Consider the following 20,828-nt stretch of genomic DNA (forward strand, 5'->3'; position numbering starts at 1 on the left):
GGTGTGATCCAGGGGAAATATACGACCAAGAGTGACGTGTGGTCGTTTGCCGTCACCCTGTGGGAGATCCTCGTTCTTGCCCGTCAGCGTCCCTATCAAGAACTCAGCGACGAGGCCGTCATCGAAAATCTGCAACGGTTCGCGCAGGGGACTATCGCCAGCGCCCCACCGTGCGTTTCCCTGGCGAGACCACAGCACTGCCCTCGCGATATCTACGACCTGATGTGCGAATGCTGGCGGCGACTGCCCACCGAACGGCCTTCCTTCCGTGAAATCCACCTTTTCCTCCAGCGCAAGAACCTTGGCTACTCTCCCACTGCGTAGAAAAACCTTGTGCTACTGAAGCCATGCAAAAATGTATTGTATACTCTAACGACGAGCGTTTAGTTCATCATCTTTAGTTTTCGTCAACACGTATACAAGAAAATATTCAATTCCTGCATATCAACAGCGTCACAAATTCTCGGTGAGAAACGTAACGGTTGCTTCTGCTGTGATATGTTCCAATTTCGTATTATACATATATTCTAATATCTATCGTGTACAAAACCTTTTGCTGTTAGTTATTAGCTATTTCATTAACAATGTTCGGATGAGCTAGTCAATATTCGGCGCTTCAATTTTGTTTTGTTCAATGATTACTTGAAATGTGTCTTATTATAGTCTGGAACGATGGGGTAAATCTGGTTCTTTTGATTCTTTGGATAGAGTATACACTGCTGGTATTCAATTGAGAAGTAATCAAGTTAACGTGTATAAATGGTGATCAAATAATTTTTTACATTCACTTAATTTTGTATTATATCACTCTGTCCGTCGAAATTCTTTTGTATAAAATAACAATGATTGCTGGCCGCTTTATGAATGTAGTGTTAATACATTGGCCATAAATCGCTCTGTGGAATCCTACCGTTGTTATTCTCACTCATTTTTATCTTTCAGACTTTCACTTATACGTAGGTTATAGGTTTATATATATTATATACGTATAAAGCCTACATAGATTATTGTTTATTAGTTGCAGTTTTGTTTGTTTCGTTAGCGGTTACATAAATAAATTAAAATGAATTTTTTGTAATCAGCAATAGATTACAGTATAATGTTAAACCAAAAGCAAACGATTGTGGGTGTAGAATCATTATTTATAACTCAATTAAAAAAATAACTAGTAGTGAAAAACATCGAACCGAAACCGAAACATGCGTAGGCCTACTGAGTCGAGATAGTGCACTCTTTAGTTCTTTTACGAAATAGCTGTTACCCTCTCGATTTATCTAACCATGGATGTCGCATTTTTATAACAAAAACTTTCGCCAGTGATTAAATTTCGAGATTTCCGTTTTATTTATGAGCAATTACAGGCACATGTTTGTATATCCGTTACCCTCTAAATTTTTTTCATCTCCTGACATATTTGCACCGACTGAGCGGCGTCTAGTAAAATATTTTCGAACCCACATAACACAGGGCAGTCCTTCGGATGTCGTACTCGGATGTTCAAAACATCCGTCGGACATCCACTGGACCGCCATCTATGTTTCTTTCTTTATTCCATATTCATTTCTTACTCGAATTTTTTTTTTTACTTATAAAAATTTTTGACTCTTCGGGATTCGGACCCGGAGCGACTGGGTGGAATCCCAGTCCTTAACCGTCACGCCATTAGTTAGTTACAAGAATTGAGTCATTCTACGGACATATTCTTATAAGTCTTTGAAATCAGCCTTCGTTCAATTTCAATAAAAGCACATTTTCATGAGAATCTGAATAATTCTTTTTTAAATTTCAACAATGAAACGTTTACGGAATCAGTTTTTAACGTGTCTGATGTGAAATTTTTATGTTTAACTTAACCCGATTACGCAAATTTAATATTATTTTTAATTTTAATTTAAAAAATAAAGTTTCTTCTCATCCATACAATGTCTAGAGAAAAACAAAATTTTGAAAACAATTTTCTACCTAAAGGAATTTTTAAGTTTGCGGCTGATATTTTTTGTAAAAACACATAAAAATTCAACGTCTTCGAAGAAAATTACTTTATGCGATTAAATATCTATAGGCCTACTTGGATGTATTATGAATGTCAATAGGAGGTTGTTTTTGCTCATCCCATGGACAACCAATACGTATAGCCATTGGAAATCCATTTAACTTCCCGTACGGGACTTGGCTGTCAATCGGATATGCGGCTCTCATTCGGACATCCTGCGGATGAAGTGTGCTATGTGGGGAATAGGGTGTAAATATACACCGTACATACAGTATATATACACAGTGTGATCCGTAGTTAGAAACTGAACTTTGTCCTGAGATCGGAAACTTGGCACGCTAATGCAGCGCCAAGCGGCGTCGGTCGTCGGGCAGACCATGGTAAAAGAGGGGATGGTATGTTCACGTACTAGAAATTTCCCATAAGGCTAGATCCTCGGGTTTTCAGTTTTTTTTTCAAAGTCCTTTGCCACGATGTATGGTGCTGCCACCAAACGTTGCGTTCCTGAGTCGTATTTTGTTGAATTGTGCTTCCAAAAAGGGCTTATGATTAGCAATTTTTGAATTGTTTCAAGCAATTGGTAGCCAGTTTGAAGAACGTCCATCTCCCATTTGAGATGACGTAGGTTCAAATCAACAATAATTTATTTATTTTCCTTTTTTTCTATATTTTTAAAGCGAAATTGAAAGAATACCTTGATTCTGTAAAAAATGCGAGTTTTTTCACATTTTTAAAAACAAAATCCGAATTTGTTTTCTTTCGCAAGGACTTAGAAAAAAAATACGTGTTCAGATAGTTCTGGAGAAAATCCGCTTGGTGTCACTACCATTCATCGTGGCAACCTGGGATCCAGCCTTATGGGAAATTTCTAGTACGTGAACATACCGTCCCCTCTTTTACCATGCTCGAATAGGGTTTTCGCTATTGCACCGTCAGGCCGCTAGGGGCGCTCTGGCGGCTGGGGAATCCCGGCTGCTATCTAGTCTACGGCTAGATGTACCCTCCCCTTTTCTGACGGCTGAGGTTACCCTACCCCTTCTGACGGCTGGATGAACCCAGCGTTCCAGAACCGTCAGGCCACTAGAGGCGCTGTGACAAGCAAATGTTTACACGTTTTGTTTGCACATCGAAGCGAAACCTAACTAATTGCTGTCTCATAGAGGCAATTCACATCGCGGTTTGGCGTGTCAATTGTTTCGATGTCCGCCATTTTCTTTGGTTGTTTTGCGTTGTCTGTATTGGCTGAAAGTGTGTTTTCCCAATACAAAGTGGATTTTGTGTTTTAGTGTGCTATTTAAAAAAAAATTTTTTGTGTCAGATAATTGCTTCCGATTGCTACGTATCTTACCATACTTTCCTCATGCTTTCATTTTTTTAGAGATAGGGAAAAATGTACAGTGGGTACCGAAAGTATCCGTACGGCTGAGAGGATCAGTAGGGAAAACGCGTTTTTCAAAACGCTCCCAAAAATAGAATTCTCGGTGGAATTCAATAAAATTTTTTTCAAAGGTTAATATTAGGGCGGGGTATCATGTGATTTTTTTTTTTAATTTTTCAACAACGCGACATGTTGTTTTTATCGCGTTGCTTAAGTATCCGTACGGCCGAGAGGCCTAGTAGGGAATTGGCTTACTTTGGAGGCCTGTCATTTGGTATCTACGTAACATTATAGGATGGGAAACTTCTTAAAATACAGAGCTGCATTAGCTCTATTTGTGATCATAAGATCACATTTTTCAAGTTTCATTTATAGTAATGAAATTGAAAATGAAAACAAGAATTATAAGTTTTCCGTTTATTTCCCATCGATTCCCCCTCACCAGTGGTGCCATATCTCAAAATCTCTTTCTTCCCTTGGACGGAAGAGGGAGAAAGAGAAAGGGTAAATATTTTGGGAAATCGTTTAATTCTTATTTCTTTAATATCTAAGCAAATAACCATGAGATTTTCATAAAACTTATGACAGTTAATCATTACACTACCAAGAATAAACTGTAGAAAAATTGAATTTTTAAAATCATTTTTACTATTTTTACCGACCCTGTCCATTAGGGGAGAGTAGTACTAGTTGACGTTTTTTTTTTGTTTTTGCACTTCTTTATTTCTCAATATTTTTAATCCCCGCTAGGCTTAAAAAAGAGGAAAAAATCAGCTATCAAAAGCGTGTTTTTAGTTTATGACAATTTGCTTTGTTTAAAACCAAAAGCGCTTTGAAAATGCAGGAGGGTGGGTCGAGTTGGGGGCAACATGCTCATGTACGCGGGGTAGGACGGCCCATGTTATTCTAACGGGCTAAAAGAACACCTGGCGATGGCGTCATCAACTAAATTTTCCGAAAAATTTTCCCTCCCATATCTAACCCAGCCACACAAGTTGCCCCGAGAAAAAGGTTTCTTTGTTATTATTGCGTTTTCAAGCAGTAATTTTGTTAATAAAAATGAATAAAAATTGGTGTCTAAAAGAGGAAAGAATTTCCTTTCAGAAACTTATTTTTTATAAATTTTAAGTTAACTAGGGAAGTCCACAAAAGAAAAAAAGAAAACGAAATGGACGACACGATTTAAGGGCCAAAAAATTATTTTAGTTGTTGTTTCCATACTACATTGACTATTTCCGTAATTTTTTTTTAAAGATGCGCAAAAAAACTATAACTGGGAATTTTTTAAATGCAATCCCTCGATCGCAGGAGGACGAAAAACGGTGGGTGCCAACTTACACACTACCTCAATTGCCCCGTTCTCCCCTATGGCCCGGTGTCCCAAATGGGTTTGGTCTCACCTAGAATGCGTCTTGTTTCCGTACAAAATTTTGTTATTCATAAAAAATGAATGATTTTTGCGTAAATAATCAAAAGGGGTTATTTTATCGTTAAAATATGTAAATTCTTGAAGAACTTATTCCATTAATTTTGAGGATGCTCTTTGTAACGATAAAATACGGTTCAAGAATGAAGAATATGAGAAAAATATAGACGCAATTAATTTGCATTAAATACGCATATGTAGAACGGTTTCGCTGCAATGATCAATTGCATTTTTAAGGCGCGTTTTAAAAACCAAATACGGTATGACATGATGTAAAAAATCGTTCGTTATAACCGTATTTTTAAGCTCTTTATTTGCATTTAACAAGCAATCTCCCACTCAACCGGACCGAAATACCCCCTTTTTCCGGAGGTCGTATTCGGATCGTAATCTGGAAAGGGAATCTAAAAAAAGGACTAGGTCTATTCTGCTCAGAATCGCAAGGCGATTCCAACGGAATAAAGTCGGGATTTTTATCTTGTTTTGTTCCCGAGATAATCGGGATTGAAAATCGTGAAAAATCACGAAGACCCAAAGTCTCCCCCTCAAACTACATCGCTTTTAGCCGTATATTCAGCTCTTAAAAAAACTAATTCATACAAAATGTAGCCCTTTCATCCCTCTTTCAGAATTCAAAATGATTTTTGTTAATTCGTTGAGATGTCTGAGCTATCACGATTTTTGTGATATGGGGGATTTCGACACATTTTTCAGGCATTTTATTCGGCGTTGCCGATTGCCGTATATGTGCTTTTCGCTCCCTTTTCTGTCCACTACTTCAATTTTTCCCTGTTTCCTATGTATCAAGGACTTGAAGATCGATACAGATGGGACTTGATACATAGGAAACAATGAAAAGAGCGAAGGAGTGGGGGCGAACTCACATATACGGAGATTATCCAGGAATTGCATTTGTTTTCCTTTCTCTCATGCTTCTCGGCCAACTTGGAGAAGCAACTATAATGTGTCTCGATGCCACATTTCATGCAGTTCCGGGAATTTTCCCCCAGCTACCAACGATCCATTTGATAGCATATAACAAGGTAACAATAAAGATTCAAATCGAGTAAAAAAAATTATTTTACATACTTCTTTAGGCGTTTCCAAGTGTATTGGTGTTAATGACAAGGAAGACACGACTTCTCTACACTGCCGTTATGCGATTAATTCTCCGTGTGTATCAAGACCGGATTTGGACGCCCAAATAACAATAACAGACGTAGTTTCAGATTACGAGCTTGCCATTATGGGAGCTGTCCCGGATGTCATCCTGGAAGCGGAATCAAGGGGATATTGGATCCATTAAGGGCAGGCCATAATAAAGAAAACAGGGGATCTTGGCCTCAACATAATCTACCGGAATGGTGGCGTTGTAGCCCATATAGTCCAAGAAATTATCGGCCTTGCTCTTTTACCTCCAAATAGAATCTACGAAGGTTTTGAAGTAATTTGTCGTTAATCAACAAATCAAGAAATGGGGTTAAATGTTAAATTTCAATTTTGTAGGATATACGGCGTAGTCATCGTCGGCGTTTGCTGCGAGAATCTTGAGAAACTCAACACGCGATTGCCGAACTCTACGCCTACTGAACCGGCTATTGGATAGGTACTGTGATCCCGGAACGCTTCAGCTGCCATGGAAGGGAAAACCGGACAATCAATTTCGTGGAAGCTTGGCACCGGTGGTTCAATAAACGTTGTGTCACCTCCCACCTCAACGCTTGGGATTTAATTGGTAAGAGTGCAATTAATTATGTTGCTGTAATAATAGAAAAACTAAATTTTACCATCAACTGTTTTCATTAGATGAAATTAAAGAAGCAGAGGAGTCCAAATCCCGTGATTTTTAAGCCGCCGAGGCCGGAGAAGAGATTGAGTGAGAAGAGATTGGCCGTGGATCTACAAGGGCCCAGAGAAAACGAAACAGAAATATAGCCAGGAACGCTACTCTTCTTCAAAATGGCGAACTAACAATTCGGGAGTTGTTGTGACGTGGGGGTCGGTATAAGTACTTGTGAGCGTCCATGGGGCTGAGTTGCAGCAGCGACGAGTTTAATCGCCGAGCCGAAACCGCTTTCAGCCACCTATCCAACACCATGCACGTCGTGGACGACCTGTTGCGCTTCGATCGCTCCTTCCCTGCCCACGTGCAAGGCGTCTGCTCTGTGCTCCAAGCGGCACGCGACGCCGGCTTCACTTTTAATCCAAAAAATTCTTCTTTGCTCAGGAGCGCGTGAAATGGGTCGGCTACATCATCCAGCGCGGCGGCATCGGCGCGGATCCCGACAAATTAAAGGCAATCGCCGATTTTCCACGGCCACAGGACATCACCGGACTCCGCTCATTTTAAGGCCTGGTGGAACAGCCCGCCGGTTTTTCCAGCTCCATAAGCGGGTTGAAAGAACCGCTCCTCCCACTGCTACGCACGTCCAACCCATTCATCTGGACCCCAGACCACGAGGAAGCGTCCCAGGACGTAAAAAAGGCGCCTATCAGTCCTCACGCAGTTCGACCCGCAGCTGGAAACTATGCTGCAGACGGACGCGTCAATCAAAGACGGATTGGGCAACACCCTGCTGCAACGGCACGGCACAATCTGGAAGCTCGTCGAATGCAATTACCGTTGGTGCACCGATCCGGAGACACGCTACGCTATTGTCGAGCTTGAGTTGGCGGCCGTCGAATGGGCGGATAAACTACAATGACTATCGAGGGGAAATAAATCTTAAAAGATTACCTGATACCTAAGGAATGTAGTTATTTAATTAAGAATAGCAACTGAAGACGACTGAAATGGGAAAATTAAAAACTAAAACTGAAACGGGCGAAACTCCGTAAGCCGTCATGCAAGAACTGTTACTGGTTCGTGGCCAATCGATTTTTCACAATTTCATCGAACTGGCACCTTCGGACGTTAGACTACTCTATAATCAGCCGGCCACAACACACAAGGCAAGGGGAGTTTTCTGTTTAACTACCGTTTTCAAGGGGTAGCAAAATGGGGGGGTAGCCAGTGTTGGGTAGCCAGTGTTGGGGTAGCGAGTGTCGGCCGTATGGGTAGCCAGTGTGGGGTAGCCAGTGTTGAGGTAGCCAGTGTCGACCCCCCAGGTAGCCAGTGTCGAAGGTAGCAGGTGTCTCCACAGCAACACGTCGACAGCTACCTAGGCCATCGTGGCAGCCATGAGATGAATTCGTTAAGAATTTTTGCACGGGACGATAGGACACAGTAGATTGCGAAAAAACGCGATGCAGTTGTTCTGCTAAAGGTGGTCGCACCTTTCTATTGCGATGTGTAAGATCAAAGAAACGCAGATTAAAAACACTTACAGTACCTACTAAAGTTTGGGAACGCGCGAGAGAACCTTATGGAAAAAGGCGTTTTTCTCGGCGTTCACAAAAAATCCAATTTTCGTCGGATTGCGACGAATTTTTTTTTGGCCGTAGCCATTATGGGTAGCATTACGCCGATTTTTTTTCAAGATTTTTCCTATCAAGGGCAGGGTCACTTTTAACTCGAGCCCTAAGTTTGGGAACGCTCCGTAGAGCCATATGCAAATTAGGCTACGGGGGGGGGGGGGGGTTTAAGTTATTTTACAAAAAAAGGGACCCCCCAGAAATTGTAGTGTTTTTTCTGATTTTTGACATTAGTTTTCGGGCAAACCAGACCTTTAAAAAAATCTAATTGTTTAGAATAAAAGATTTTGTCCCCCTCCAGAGACATCTTGCCCCGTTTTTATTTTAAACGGTTATTAGCAGAGATATTGGCAATTGAAAATCTTGAAAATGTTTCCTCATTTTCTGAAGATTTTCGCCATTGACAGACGTCATTTCGCCACGCCATCTAGCGGCCGATTTTGAAAAAAAGCAATGGAGATCTATTTTTCTGGCCATTTGAATGGACTGGCCTGTTTATTGTGAATGAACGATAAAACACACAAACAAAAACTTGATACACTTTTAAAGATAATTGAATGGGCTTTTCATTGATATATAGTTTGACTAGATTTTCAATTTTTTAAATGTTAAAATTTGCAATGCAAGTAAAAAAATCAGAAAAATTGCTTTGGAAAAATCATATTTTCTTAAATAACTCTAGAACTTATTATTTTTTTTACCAAACTTGGCATACAAATACCTCACACGGTTATGCATCAGTTGGTAACAAATTATTTCCTTATTTGATTTCTAACAGGTCGAAAAGGCGGTTGTCCGAAATAGCCCCCGTCCGGAATAGCCCCGCTCCCCTCTACATCTATTTAAAAAAAAAGTTTGTTAGATTGGAATAATTAGCGAAACATGACAAAAGATTATTACCATACTAGAAACTGAGCACCTCCAACCCAATATCAAGAAACATAAGTAGGCTTACTCCTGGTCTATAACATGCTATAAGTCTCCTACAGATAAATAATTTGTTAAAACGATCTGTTTTATGATCCACTGGGACCACTGGGATGAAAAATATGTCCAAAGAAGTTTAAATCTGGTGTCATCCATAACCTTTAACATAAACAAAGTCCTAACGCTGGATTACCTTGATTTTTCTTCTAGTGCCAGTCGATACCGATTTAGTACATATTTATATATTTCACTTCATGCTTGCAGCATGTTTGCAAGTTGCACACACAGTCTTGCGTTAAGACGTTACGTTTGGTTTTGTTTATATTTTATAACGTGTCTTTATTGCAGCTTTGCAATTTTGCAGACAAGATTAGACGTGTTTTTAATAGCCAACGATAGATGTCGTTATTGAGCATGTTCACATGTCGTTTTATTCTGTTTCTGCCTTTCAGCGGCAATTTCGTAAAAAAATAACCAAATTAACACTTAGGTTAAAAGTTCCTAAGAATAAGTTGCAATGCGATAAAACCTCCAACAAAAAAAAATACTGTGAACAAAAAATTCCTCGATCCAAAAATTTGACTGGTGCATTCATTTGGAAGGCGTTTTTGGTTTTTCTTATTTAACACATCATCAATAAGGTCAAAGCAGAATAGTTTGGCTAGCCAGATTTGGGCCAAGAAACAGGTTTATTATCGACTATCTAGCGGCTACCTCCTTTTTGAATATTTTATTTAAGTTTAACACAGTTATTCTGTTAAAGAAAGAGATAAACGACATCTCTTTAAAAATGATGGATGATGTCTGATGTTAAAAACAATGGACATTAACTTGAAACAAGGAAGTTGGAAAAATGAAGATGAAAATGTACGAAAAGGGGTGGACGGGGAAGGAATCAAAGAAAATAAATGAAAAACCTGGAAATTGAATTCCTTTTCCACTCACTGGAACTAGTTCCTGGTCAAGATAAATCCAAAAAAACAGTTGGGAATATTTCATCAGCCACTCGTCTCTTCCAACTTCACACGCCATCACTAGTTCTCAATATGGAAATGTGAAGTAATATTTCTCACTTATTTTCTCAGCAATACACTTCAGTACATATTTCCACTAATGGGAATCAAAATATTAGAACCTGTTATAATAAGAACTTCAAAATTATTCTTTTTTTTATTGGCGCTTAAGTGCTACGGATTAATCGGTCAATCAATGTTGTGAATGTCAGGAAGTTATTAAAAAAAGTTGCTTCGTCAAGGCAGGCCACACATGATAGTGGCGACGGAATGCAGCACAGAAACAAGATCAAGCAAGTCACGAGAACTGCTAATGATACCTGAAGATGCATCGATTAGTGCACAACTCCTTTCGTCCTTTAAACGGAACAATCAAGTTGAACTTGAAACTCCGAATCAAGACACCAAGACAGCAAAATGAAGCTGATGATGACCATGAAGGTAAATCAACAACCTTAATGGGTTGATCAATGCGATATAATATCACATTGATTTCATTAATGCTTGAATTTAATATCGCCGATATTAAATTCGTTTAATTTAAAAAAAACTTTTATTGGATTCAATTCATAAAAAACTTGAATCCTAAATAATCATTGCATCAGATTTTGCACTTTGTTCCTTTTGTTCCCAGTCATGCAAGATAACCCAAAAAGGTTGGGAAGATTTCATCAGTCACTCGTCTCAGTCAACTTTACACGTGGTCGCTAGTTCTCAAAATGGAGTTGTATACCAATATCGTTGGCATTCTATTGGGAAAAGATATTCTTTTGGTTCATTTACTAACACCCTTGAGGATTAAGTTGAAAGTTAATTCATGATTCCTTTACGCTTTTATTGATTCTGCTCTCTATCTTGAAAATAGTATTCATCAGTACATCACTTCATTTGGACCTTATACAGAACAATCAAGCTGAATTTCACTGAATTTGAACACATTTGGTTACCTTTAAAGAAAAAATGGACATGGACACACAAAATAATTACTGAATAGGACATCAGTAAATCACTTTATCCATTTTACTTATTTTGCAAATTAGTTAGATGAGTAGGAGCGAAAAGACGAAATTCTTCACTTTCAGTTGGTCTATTTTCCATTTAAAAATGCAAATTACCCTGAGGCAACCGCACGGCAATGCAAGATCCGCACTATATAAAGCACGACCATTTCCTCAGTTTTCCATCATTCGTGACAAAATCTACGATCCAGTTCAAGCATCGTACTGTCGCAGCCATAGTAACCATGAAGCAAACGGTAAGTTACCTAATCATAGTTTATTTATTTTGCTGATCTTTTAATTGTTTGAATTGCCCATTAAATTTTCATTTAGATTATTTTAATCTTTGTGTCATTGACGGCCTACGGTTCAACGTCCTCTGCCCAGCAACCTACCACCTGGACCATCCCTTACTTTTACTACCATTACAACACCCCAGCACCGGCTCTGCCTACCCAGAAGGTCTCTGTTATGTACGAGTCATGAAAGGTGGCGTGTCGGTTCCTACCCTCCCTGACTAGAGTGGCCGGCAACGGCAGTCTGCTGTACGCTTCCCTTGGATAAGGTTGTTCCCTCCCGTGTCAGCCCTTCAATAAAATTACGGTGGCTTCATTCCACCGGGACGGAACCTAACAGTCTCGGCCCATGAAAAAGCAGGAAATCAGCAGCAGCTATTCACTAATTACAACGATCACAGTATCCAAAACACGCTAGGATCCCATGTCGTACTATTAACAACATGCCTAAGGGATTTGAAAAGTAAGTTCAAAATAAAATAGGCTGTAACGGTAATTCAAATCTAATGCGTGAAAAACTATTTTCAGCCACGAAAGCTGATTTGATACACACGCATACCGAGGTTGAAACTGTGAAAAAGGAGTTGAAAGAGTTGAAAGGTGATTTCTTATTAGGCCTACATATTCATTTATAAACAAAGAAGGATTAAAGATCTGAAATAACCCTATTGATTTTATAAGATAATTCCCAATTTAACTCGACATCAACTCAACTTTTGGCAAATGTTATGGCAACGGTTGAATATATGAAACAAGAGATGTCTGGTATGGTCACCAAAACCGATTTGGCGCAGACTACACAGCGCTTGGAAGAAACTCATACATCACGCGTTGAAAGTGTAAAGAACGAGTTAAAAGGTAATTTGCTGAAACATTTTGAAAAGATGAAATTATTAAAAAATTCGACGTTATTACATCAATTTCTCTATGCGCTTAATTAATAGCTACGCAAGCCGATGTGACACAAAAACACACTGCCGTAGAAAGAGTAAAAACTGAGTTGACACACGTTACGACTGCATATGAAAATTTGAAAATAGAGATGAATGGTATCGTAAAACAATGCAGAGTTTTTAAGACTGGTGAACAGGAAGATTGAAATTAATCATAATTTTTTTGCCAGCGAACGTTGTTTCTAGCGCTTCCACCATCGGTCGAATGCCCAAATCTTGTGACGATCTGCAGAAAATTGGCCACGGAAAAGCGGATTGTTCTCAGTCATGGGGAACAAAACAGTCGACAACGTCTACTGCGATTTCACGTAACCAACCAACAACACAGGTATGGCCCAGTTTGTTTTTTTCCATTCGCGCGTAATATAACTTGTAATTTCTGTTGTTAGGTTTTCAAAAGGTGATCGGCCACTTTGACGTTAAAACAACACCTGTTTATTTTCACGCCCAAAAATACTCCTTCCACGTCAGGATTCATACAATGGTTCCATTCGATTTGCTGAGATTGAACGTGGGGAATGCGATGAGCACTACCGGAATATTCGTCGCTCCCAAAACCGGAAAATACTTTTTCGCTCTTTCGGGTCTAACTGAAGAACATAAAGCTGCAAACGTCGAAATGCAAGTGAAAACTGCAACAGCGGATTGGTCAAGAGTGAGACAGGCGTATGGTACGCCCGGATATCAAACATATTCATTGCAAGCCACGTTAGATCTTGCTAAAGGCGATCAAATAAGATTACTGCTAGCAGCCGGAGCAATTCATGATACCACGATTCACTATATCAGTTTCGTTGGTCAGGTACTCGAGGAAGACATCCTTCATTAAGCTTAAACAATCAAAGCCAGAAACACTTAATTCTGAAAGGCAAATCAGTTTCAGTGCATTATGCATATGGCGAATGTTGTGTTAACTGGATTTGGAATAAAAACGGGATAAGCAAAGGTGTCATTGTTATTAATTATGACAAATTAATGATAATCATGAAAATAATAGTACTGTTAAGTTCAAAAACAAGTTGAACAGAACATTCCTCTCTTTCTTCACTACGTTTTCTTTCTCTTTTTGAACATTGCTTTCTTCGAACAATTTTGTAACGTAATGTTAAAGGAAAAGCGTAGGAAACAATAGGCTCACAGAGTCACGGAAATGAAAGATTAAAAAAGCCCCAATGAATATGCAGTCAAATTGATCCGAGATTATGTTTAAACGTGAACCGGTTCTTCCTCATATTTGGAGAAGACAATAGAACGGAGCGACGAGAAAATAAGGTAAATTATCAAAATGTAGATGGCAATAACGGACACTGTGAAAGACTCTACAATGCCAGAAACGAAATAATTTAACGGTAAATGACTTCATTATAAATAACTTATTGTCATACAGATAATGCAGAAAGTGGATTAAGACGCCACCTTGGCTTTGTGAAAAACATTATAGACATCAAGTTCAAATAAGGAGTTTGAAAAAAGCACAAGATGGAAATGAGCTAGTAGAGGGAAGGAAGATGGAATAACTATACCGTAAAAGGAGAACGAAAAGGAAAAGTTGTACGTAAATGACATTGGGTTAATCAGCGCGATATTGAATTCTTTGACTCTAAAAACATCTTTTTTTTGGTTTTAATTAATTCGGAAAGAACCTGAAATCTACAAACTCAACCACCTTCACTCAACAAGCATCAGCTCCTGCTCACACGGGGAATTAGTTCCCGGTAGAGATAACCCAAAAAGGTTGGAAATGTTTCAACATTTATTCGTCTCCATCAACTCCACACGCGATCACTAGTTCTCAATATGGAAGTGTACACCAATGTCGTTGATATCTCTTATCGAGAAAGATATCATTATAGTTCATTTACCGACGCCATTAAAAATTAGGAAAAAGGTATTTGTTGTTTCTTTAACACTTATTGATTCTACTGATACAACTCCGTATCTTCTAAATAGGCAAAACTCAACAAAACGACAAACTCCCACTATTAATAGATTAACCAAAACGAAAACTCTCCCCCTCCCAATTTTCCTGGCCTTCTTCTTCTTTATCCATCGTTATTGAAACTATTCGTACAGGGCACACAATATTTTCCATCAATGAGAATCTATGATCATGATACGAATTCAAAGAAAGTAATCCTCATCTAAATGGGCGCTCACCTGCTACTATATAGAAGCAAATAAATTTCATGACATTCAGCAGGTTATCCGAAAAAATAAAAAAAACAAGTTTATTCGTCAAGGCAATCAACAAATGATAGTGACGATATACTGAACAAAAACACGAAGATCAGACAGGTCACGAAGACTGCAGATGACACTAGAAGATGTATCGACCAGTACACAACTTCATGCGTCCCTTAAAAGGACCGATTCAGTTAAATTTAAATAACTTTCGTTCCATATAAAATAAATCGGGTGTGGACAAATTCAAGAGTTATTGAATGCACAAGGGCATCAGTAAATCAATAAATTTTTCCATTTTATTTTGCAAATGAGTTGAATGAGTACGAGCAAAAACGCAAACTTTTTCACCTTCAGTTGATCTGATTTCCCGATTAAATAGAAAATTACCCGGAGGCAACCACAAGGCAATGCAAAATCTGCACTATTTAAAGGACGACCGTTTACTCAGTTTCCATCATTCGTCGCCATAAAAACTACGATCCACTACAAAAATCGCAGCGATGAAGCAAACGGTAATTAAAAAATTAATCATCGATTTGTTATGCTATCCTAATTCTATTCGTACATGCCGTTGTTTGAATTGATCACTCAATTCACCTTTTAGATTATTTTGATCTTTGTCTCCTTGACGGCCTACGGTTTGTCTGCCTCTGACCAGCAACCAACCACCTGGACCAACCCTTACTTCTACTACCATTACAACACTCCCCTGGACCTGCCTACCCAGAAGGTCTCGACTGATGAAAAAGCAGGAAATCAGCAGCAGCTATTCACTAATTACAACGATCACAGTATGCAAAACACGCTAGGATCTCATGTCGTACTTTTGACAACATGCCTAAGGGATTTGAAAAGTAAGTTCAAAAACATAACAAAACAGTCAATAATGGTAATTCGGATAAATTACGCTATAAACTATTTTCAGCCACCAAAGCCGATTTGGTACACACACATTCCGAAGTCGAAACTGTGAAAAAGGAACTGAATAAATTGAAAGGTGATTTTTTATCATTTTCACTAATAAAACGAAGAATAACTGAAAATTTGAAATACCTCCATTGTTTTCTTAGAGAATTCACAATTTAATTCAACATCAATTCAAATTTTGGCAAATGCTATGGCCACGGTCGAAAATTTGAAAAAAGAGATGATCACTAAAACCGATTTGGCACACACTACGCAGCGTTTGGACGAAACACATGCATCACGCGTCGAAAGCCTAAAGAAAGAATTGAAATGTAAAGATTAACGTTAGCGACAATGAAAGAATAGCTAATAGAATATGAAATATAATTATATTAATTTTTCAATGCACAAAATGCGTTAACAGCTTCACAAGCCAAAATGGAAACCATGCTTAATGTCGTCGAAAGCGTAAAGACTGAGTTTACCCATGTGTTGTCCTCATTCGAAGCTATGAAAAAAGAGTTGAATGGTAACGAAAATCAATGGTAACGCACTTTTCACTTTATTCAACTAAATTTTGACTTCTTTGCCAGCCAACGCTGCCTCCAGCATCGGTCGAATGCCCAAATCTTGTGACGATCTTCAGAAAATTGGCCACCGGAAAAGCGGATTGTTCTCAGTCATGGGAGACAAAACAGTCGATAACGTCTACTGCGATTTCACAAAAACAATCAACGATACAGGTGCATAGGAAAATAGTAGCTATTTCACGCAAGTGAAAAATAAAACAGTTAATTTTTACGCAATAACTTGCAATTTCTGTGGTTAGGTTTTCAAAAAGTGATTGGCCACGTCGACGTTAAAACATCGTCTGTTTATTTTCACGCCCAAAGAAGCTCTCCCTACACCACCCGTAATACCGTTATTCCATTCGATTTGTTGAGATTGAACGTGGGGAATGCCATGAGCGTTACCGGAATATTCGTCACTCCTAAACCCGGCAAATACTTGTTTATTTATTCGGGTATTGGCGAGATACATGTAGTTGCAAGAGTCGAGATGCAATTGAAAACTGCAACAGTAGATTGGTCAAGGATAGGGCAAGCATATGGAGGAATAACGCACCAGACATTTTCACTGCAAGCCAATTTGGAACTTGCAAAAGGAGACCAAATTAGACTGATGTTACTGGAAGGAGCAATTCTTGATAACGAAAATCATTATACCAATTTTATTGGCCAGCTACTAGAGGAAGAAATCCTTCCATAGTTTGTAACGAACGAAACAAGAACCGAAGAATTAAAAACTTTGAAAAGACGACCCAGTTTTTACACTTTTTCTTGTGAAACAATATCGGGGTACCGAAGAGGACTTTATGTTTTTGGCAAATGGTGAATATTGTGTTCAAATTGAATTGGGATTGATTACAAAATAAAGCAATGTGTCGCTAAGTGCCTGATTTATTATACAGAGCCCTATCCCCTGTGCTCTTATCTTCCAGTAGAAGGAACGGCCCTGTGCAAATTTGATCAAAAAAGCACAGGACAAAAAAGAAAAAGCACAAACGTCCCTCTCGTTGCTGGTGGTACAGAGAAAATAGTTCTTCAATGCATGAAGCAAAAGGACACATTTCCTTACAAAGGAAAGTGATCAGAAAAAAAACAATTATAATAATTAAGATCATATTTCCTGTCCTGCCGAACTGCTTAAAAAAGGAATCTGGTCTTGACGTCTTGTCCGGAAACAAAACCGGTTCACGGGACGTATTTTAAATATTTAAGGTTACAAATTATGAAAACTGTCTATCCACTTGTCTGCTCATTTGATCCAAGTTCGACGCCAAATTTCGAATCTTGAAAAAACAAGAAGCAAACAAACGTTGAAACTTCCATAAGTTTGTTCAATAATTGTTTGACCATGAAATTAAAATGAATAATAAACTCGACAGAAGCTTAATTCTTTTTACGTCAGTAATACCGTAAAAAGTGACGTAAAAAAGACCAGATAAAAAAGTAGAGAAAGCTTACAAATGTGTACTAATCAACCACGCTACAATAATTCCCTAACTAAAGTAGTTAAGTGGTTAAGTATGCATAGAAACATTGTCTGTTCGAAATTCGAACTTCCGTCTTACCTCCGTTTCCGGTCCCCAGTGGATTTGCGTGCGTTACTCCCCGACGGAGTACCCACGACGAAATCCTTTACAGTTGGTACCTATCAACACTTCGACATTGCCTAGGCCATCGTGACAGCCATGTGAGATTAATCCGGTCAGAATTTATACACGGGACGATTGGACACAGTTGACTGGAAGTAACGCGCTGCAGTTGTTCTGCTACAGATTGTTACACTTTCTAACTGTCGATGTTGTAACGAAGCGTCGCTCCGCAACAGCGGAAGATACTGCAACCTGACGCCGTCCGGCGCCAGTAATATTATAACCACTTTAGAATTAGAGCCACCCATAAATTGTGTGTTAATGTGTTAGTTCCCATAGTGTTAGGCCTACCCCAGAATAATATTGACAAGTGATCGTTTCACACGTCAACGTATTTGGGGGTACCCTTTACACAGGGCGATTATTAGTGAATAATGTGCCTTTGTCGCTGGACCAGATGGGCCCAGCTGTATGCAAAGTTTCGTCGCAAATGTGCGACGAACAGTTAGTTAGTCTCGTTCGACTCTCCGACCAGTTCGTAGAGCTCTTCCTAATTTCTGATTAGCTAGTTACTTATCGACTCCTTTCATTTTTCCCCATTCTTCTTCAGTTAACCCAGTTCAGTGCCAATTACGAGTTATCTTTCCCTATTTCTATTTCTTTACCTCCGTGTCTGTTTGTGTGCTTATTTGCGCTTATTGTGCCGTGTGTGTACGCACGTCTGCCGCCGTGCAATTATCGTCCGTGTATTCTTTGTGCCGTGTTCTCACTCTACTACCTTTCCCTTCCGGTGTCATCAGCTTCCGGCAGTATAGGTATGTCCTGCGTTTAACTCTTTATCTCGTTTATGTACTCTTAGCTTAGAAATCCAGAATACATTCAGCAATTGTGGGTAGCCCCGAGTGTCATTTATTCGCTTGTGTTATTTGTACAACCCGCTCTCCGCGAGATGGAGAGGTCGTTACAATGTCTATCAAAGACAAGCAGATAAAAACACGTACATGACATCGACTCACTTGAAATTTTAAGACAGTTCTCATCACAACAATGGCATGAATCAAACTAAATTCTTAAGCCCCGAAAACTTCAGAATACAAATTTAACCTTGAAGTAATACTTTTTTTAACGCAACAGGAAGGGATAGGCGTAAATTTTATTTTTGATTACCCATCCCAATTCACGAAAGAATCAAAAGGGGACGAAGTTATAAATGAAATCAACAAAACAGTAGACAGAATAAAAGAACAAAGAACATACCATTCCCGGCTCCAACGGAAAAATCGCAACCATTTTGAATTGTTCTTTTCTACTTTTGACCTTATTATTTTTTCGTTCTTTTGTGAAATCAGCTGTTAGAGAGTCCCAGCCAAACGGATAAGGATCGGATGGAAAAACCAAGTTGCGGCATGGGTTGTGATTATTGCGAAATCCTTCAGCTATGGATGTCACCCTGGTTTAAAAATTGAAAGGCGATAGTAGTTTTTGAAAGTTTTCAGTAACCACTTCATCACACATAACGACCTAATCGAGCAGTCTAACAGCTCAACAAGCTAAGCCAGAAATAAAGAGGTGGCACACTCACTTTATATTACAGGATCGAACAGGATAACCTGTGATGGCGAATTTTTGTGCTTGATAACTGGAATGTGATGCATGGTGGGTCTGTGAAATCCTGTGATAAATTTTAAAAAGATCACTTTCATTCTAGGCAAAAAATTTCGAAGTTCCCAGTCAAAACGCACATCTTGATTTCTGAGACTTGTTTAACAAAATCATATTAGGTATTGCTCAAATGCTGGTCTTATTAACTTTGGTCTATCCAATATACTCGCTTATACAGCCAAAACTCGAAATTGAAGATCAAAAAAGAATTACATCGCAAGCTAATTGCCATAAATGTAAATTGCTAGACTAACAAACTAAAATTACTATTATTGTGTCCCACAACCGAAAGAAACTGTGAGGGAAAAATGTATCCAATAGGTTGTGAAACGAAAGGCCCTTTGCTGTTTCCCAATGACGTCATTGCTTCGCTGTGCTTTTGCCAATTAGATTAATTGTAGTAAATATAAACCGTGCACAAGCTAAAGTTCTATTAGGCGGTCTGTAAATGAAGCACTGTTGTAATTATCAATCAAATAAACAGCTCAATATCTTTCGATATCCATCTTGAACGCCGGTTAAAATTTATTGCTGCCAACTGATTAATTAATTTAAACCATGTTACCTAAGCTAGAGAGGGCAGATGGTTTGATTGTGTGGTTGAAAGGAATACAAACAATTCGACTTCCCATATGAGAGAACTATGGAGCTACTGCAGAACCCAGGAATAACCCAGTTCTGAGAATGAGCTATCAGCAGTCAAAGTCCAAACAACAACTAACATCCTTCTTCACTGCACTGTGAGAAAAACCACATGTGATGTAATTATTTTAATGCCAGGATATTAACAAGAACAGCAAAAGTTGTCAACCTAACTAGAAGCTGACACTCTACCTTCATTGGGAACAGTTTCCATATACCTGACTTTTGAAAATGTTTAGAAATTTGTTTCTCTTACTGTGAATACAAGGTTAAAATCATTCGTGTCAGAACAAAGTTCTAAAATAAGCCAGGAAACGAAAGATAACAAATGAGAAAAAGGAATGTCAATTAACGGACTACCTGTTTACAGCTATCAAGACTGCATAATGGTAATTCTGATGCTCCAAACATGGCTCTTATAGGTGAGATGTCAAGGAAAACATGTAACACCAACCACCATATTGAAGTTCAATGGCATAAATCTACTTTTCAAAAGATGTTTGTTATGTTAGGCCAGGGTTAGGCCACAAACCACAAAGTGGTTACGCAAATATACCAGTGATGAAACTGGTAAATGAAAAGGGAATATTTTCATGTATTTTTATTTTTTTTTGAATCCACATTTTTTTTAAAATAAATTTATGAAATGTGTTGTTTACGTTTTCAAAGTGTTTTTATTGTCACAGTCCCGATATGCAAGAAATAGATTTGTCTGCATATGCGTTGGGATTACCCCTGAAAGAGAAGTTATCTTATTTAAAAGTTGCGAAGTGTTGGTCTGATACAGTGCCCTTTCAAAACCCAGCCGCAATTTTAAACTAAAAAGAAGGAAGACTTCAAGAGTCTTGTGAAACAGACAGATAGAAATGATCTCATTT

At 38.7% G+C, this 20,828-nt stretch overlaps 4 protein-coding genes and 1 long non-coding RNA gene across 5 annotated transcripts in view; all 5 read left to right on the forward strand.

The window, feature by feature from the left end:
- LOC124196664 (discoidin domain-containing receptor 2-like) overlaps window positions 1-909 on the forward strand; it is a 33,243-nt gene extending 32,334 nt beyond the window's left edge. The window contains exon 16 of the mRNA XM_046591820.1: window positions 13-909. Coding sequence (XP_046447776.1) covers window positions 13-324 — 312 coding nt within the window. The 3' untranslated portion in view covers window positions 325-909. The remainder of the gene's footprint in view (window positions 1-12) is intronic.
- A 3,723-nt stretch (window positions 910-4,632) lies between these two features.
- LOC124197437 lies at window positions 4,633-7,917 on the forward strand. The gene is made up of 4 exons (XR_006876142.1): window positions 4,633-5,840; window positions 5,895-6,241; window positions 6,304-6,532; window positions 6,604-7,917. It is a non-coding gene; the product is annotated as an uncharacterized LOC124197437 (long non-coding RNA).
- Window positions 7,918-11,762: 3,845 nt separating this feature from the next.
- On the forward strand, window positions 11,763-13,320 carry LOC124198172. The gene is made up of 6 exons (XM_046593876.1): window positions 11,763-11,908; window positions 11,974-12,045; window positions 12,127-12,303; window positions 12,390-12,494; window positions 12,569-12,726; window positions 12,788-13,320. Exons 3-6 carry the CDS (start codon window positions 12,174-12,176, stop codon window positions 12,800-12,802), a joined length of 408 nt encoding a protein of 135 aa, XP_046449832.1. The 5' UTR covers window positions 11,763-11,908; window positions 11,974-12,045; window positions 12,127-12,173; the 3' UTR covers window positions 12,803-13,320.
- On the forward strand, window positions 12,880-13,227 carry LOC124197766. The gene has a single exon (XM_046593310.1). The coding sequence runs from the start codon at window positions 12,880-12,882 to the stop codon at window positions 13,225-13,227; it is 348 nt and encodes a 115-aa protein (XP_046449266.1).
- A 1,715-nt stretch (window positions 13,321-15,035) lies between the features above and the next one.
- LOC124198171 lies at window positions 15,036-16,954 on the forward strand. The gene is made up of 7 exons (XM_046593874.1): window positions 15,036-15,094; window positions 15,187-15,436; window positions 15,508-15,579; window positions 15,653-15,820; window positions 15,913-16,017; window positions 16,082-16,231; window positions 16,318-16,954. The coding sequence occupies exons 1-7, from the start codon at window positions 15,083-15,085 to the stop codon at window positions 16,755-16,757; spliced, it is 1,197 nt and encodes a 398-aa protein (XP_046449830.1). The 5' UTR covers window positions 15,036-15,082; the 3' UTR covers window positions 16,758-16,954.
- Window positions 16,955-20,828: the final 3,874 nt, after the last annotated feature.

This window comes from Daphnia pulex, chromosome 7 (assembly GCF_021134715.1).
Source record: "Daphnia pulex isolate KAP4 chromosome 7, ASM2113471v1".
NCBI lineage: Eukaryota > Metazoa > Arthropoda > Branchiopoda > Diplostraca > Daphniidae > Daphnia > Daphnia pulex.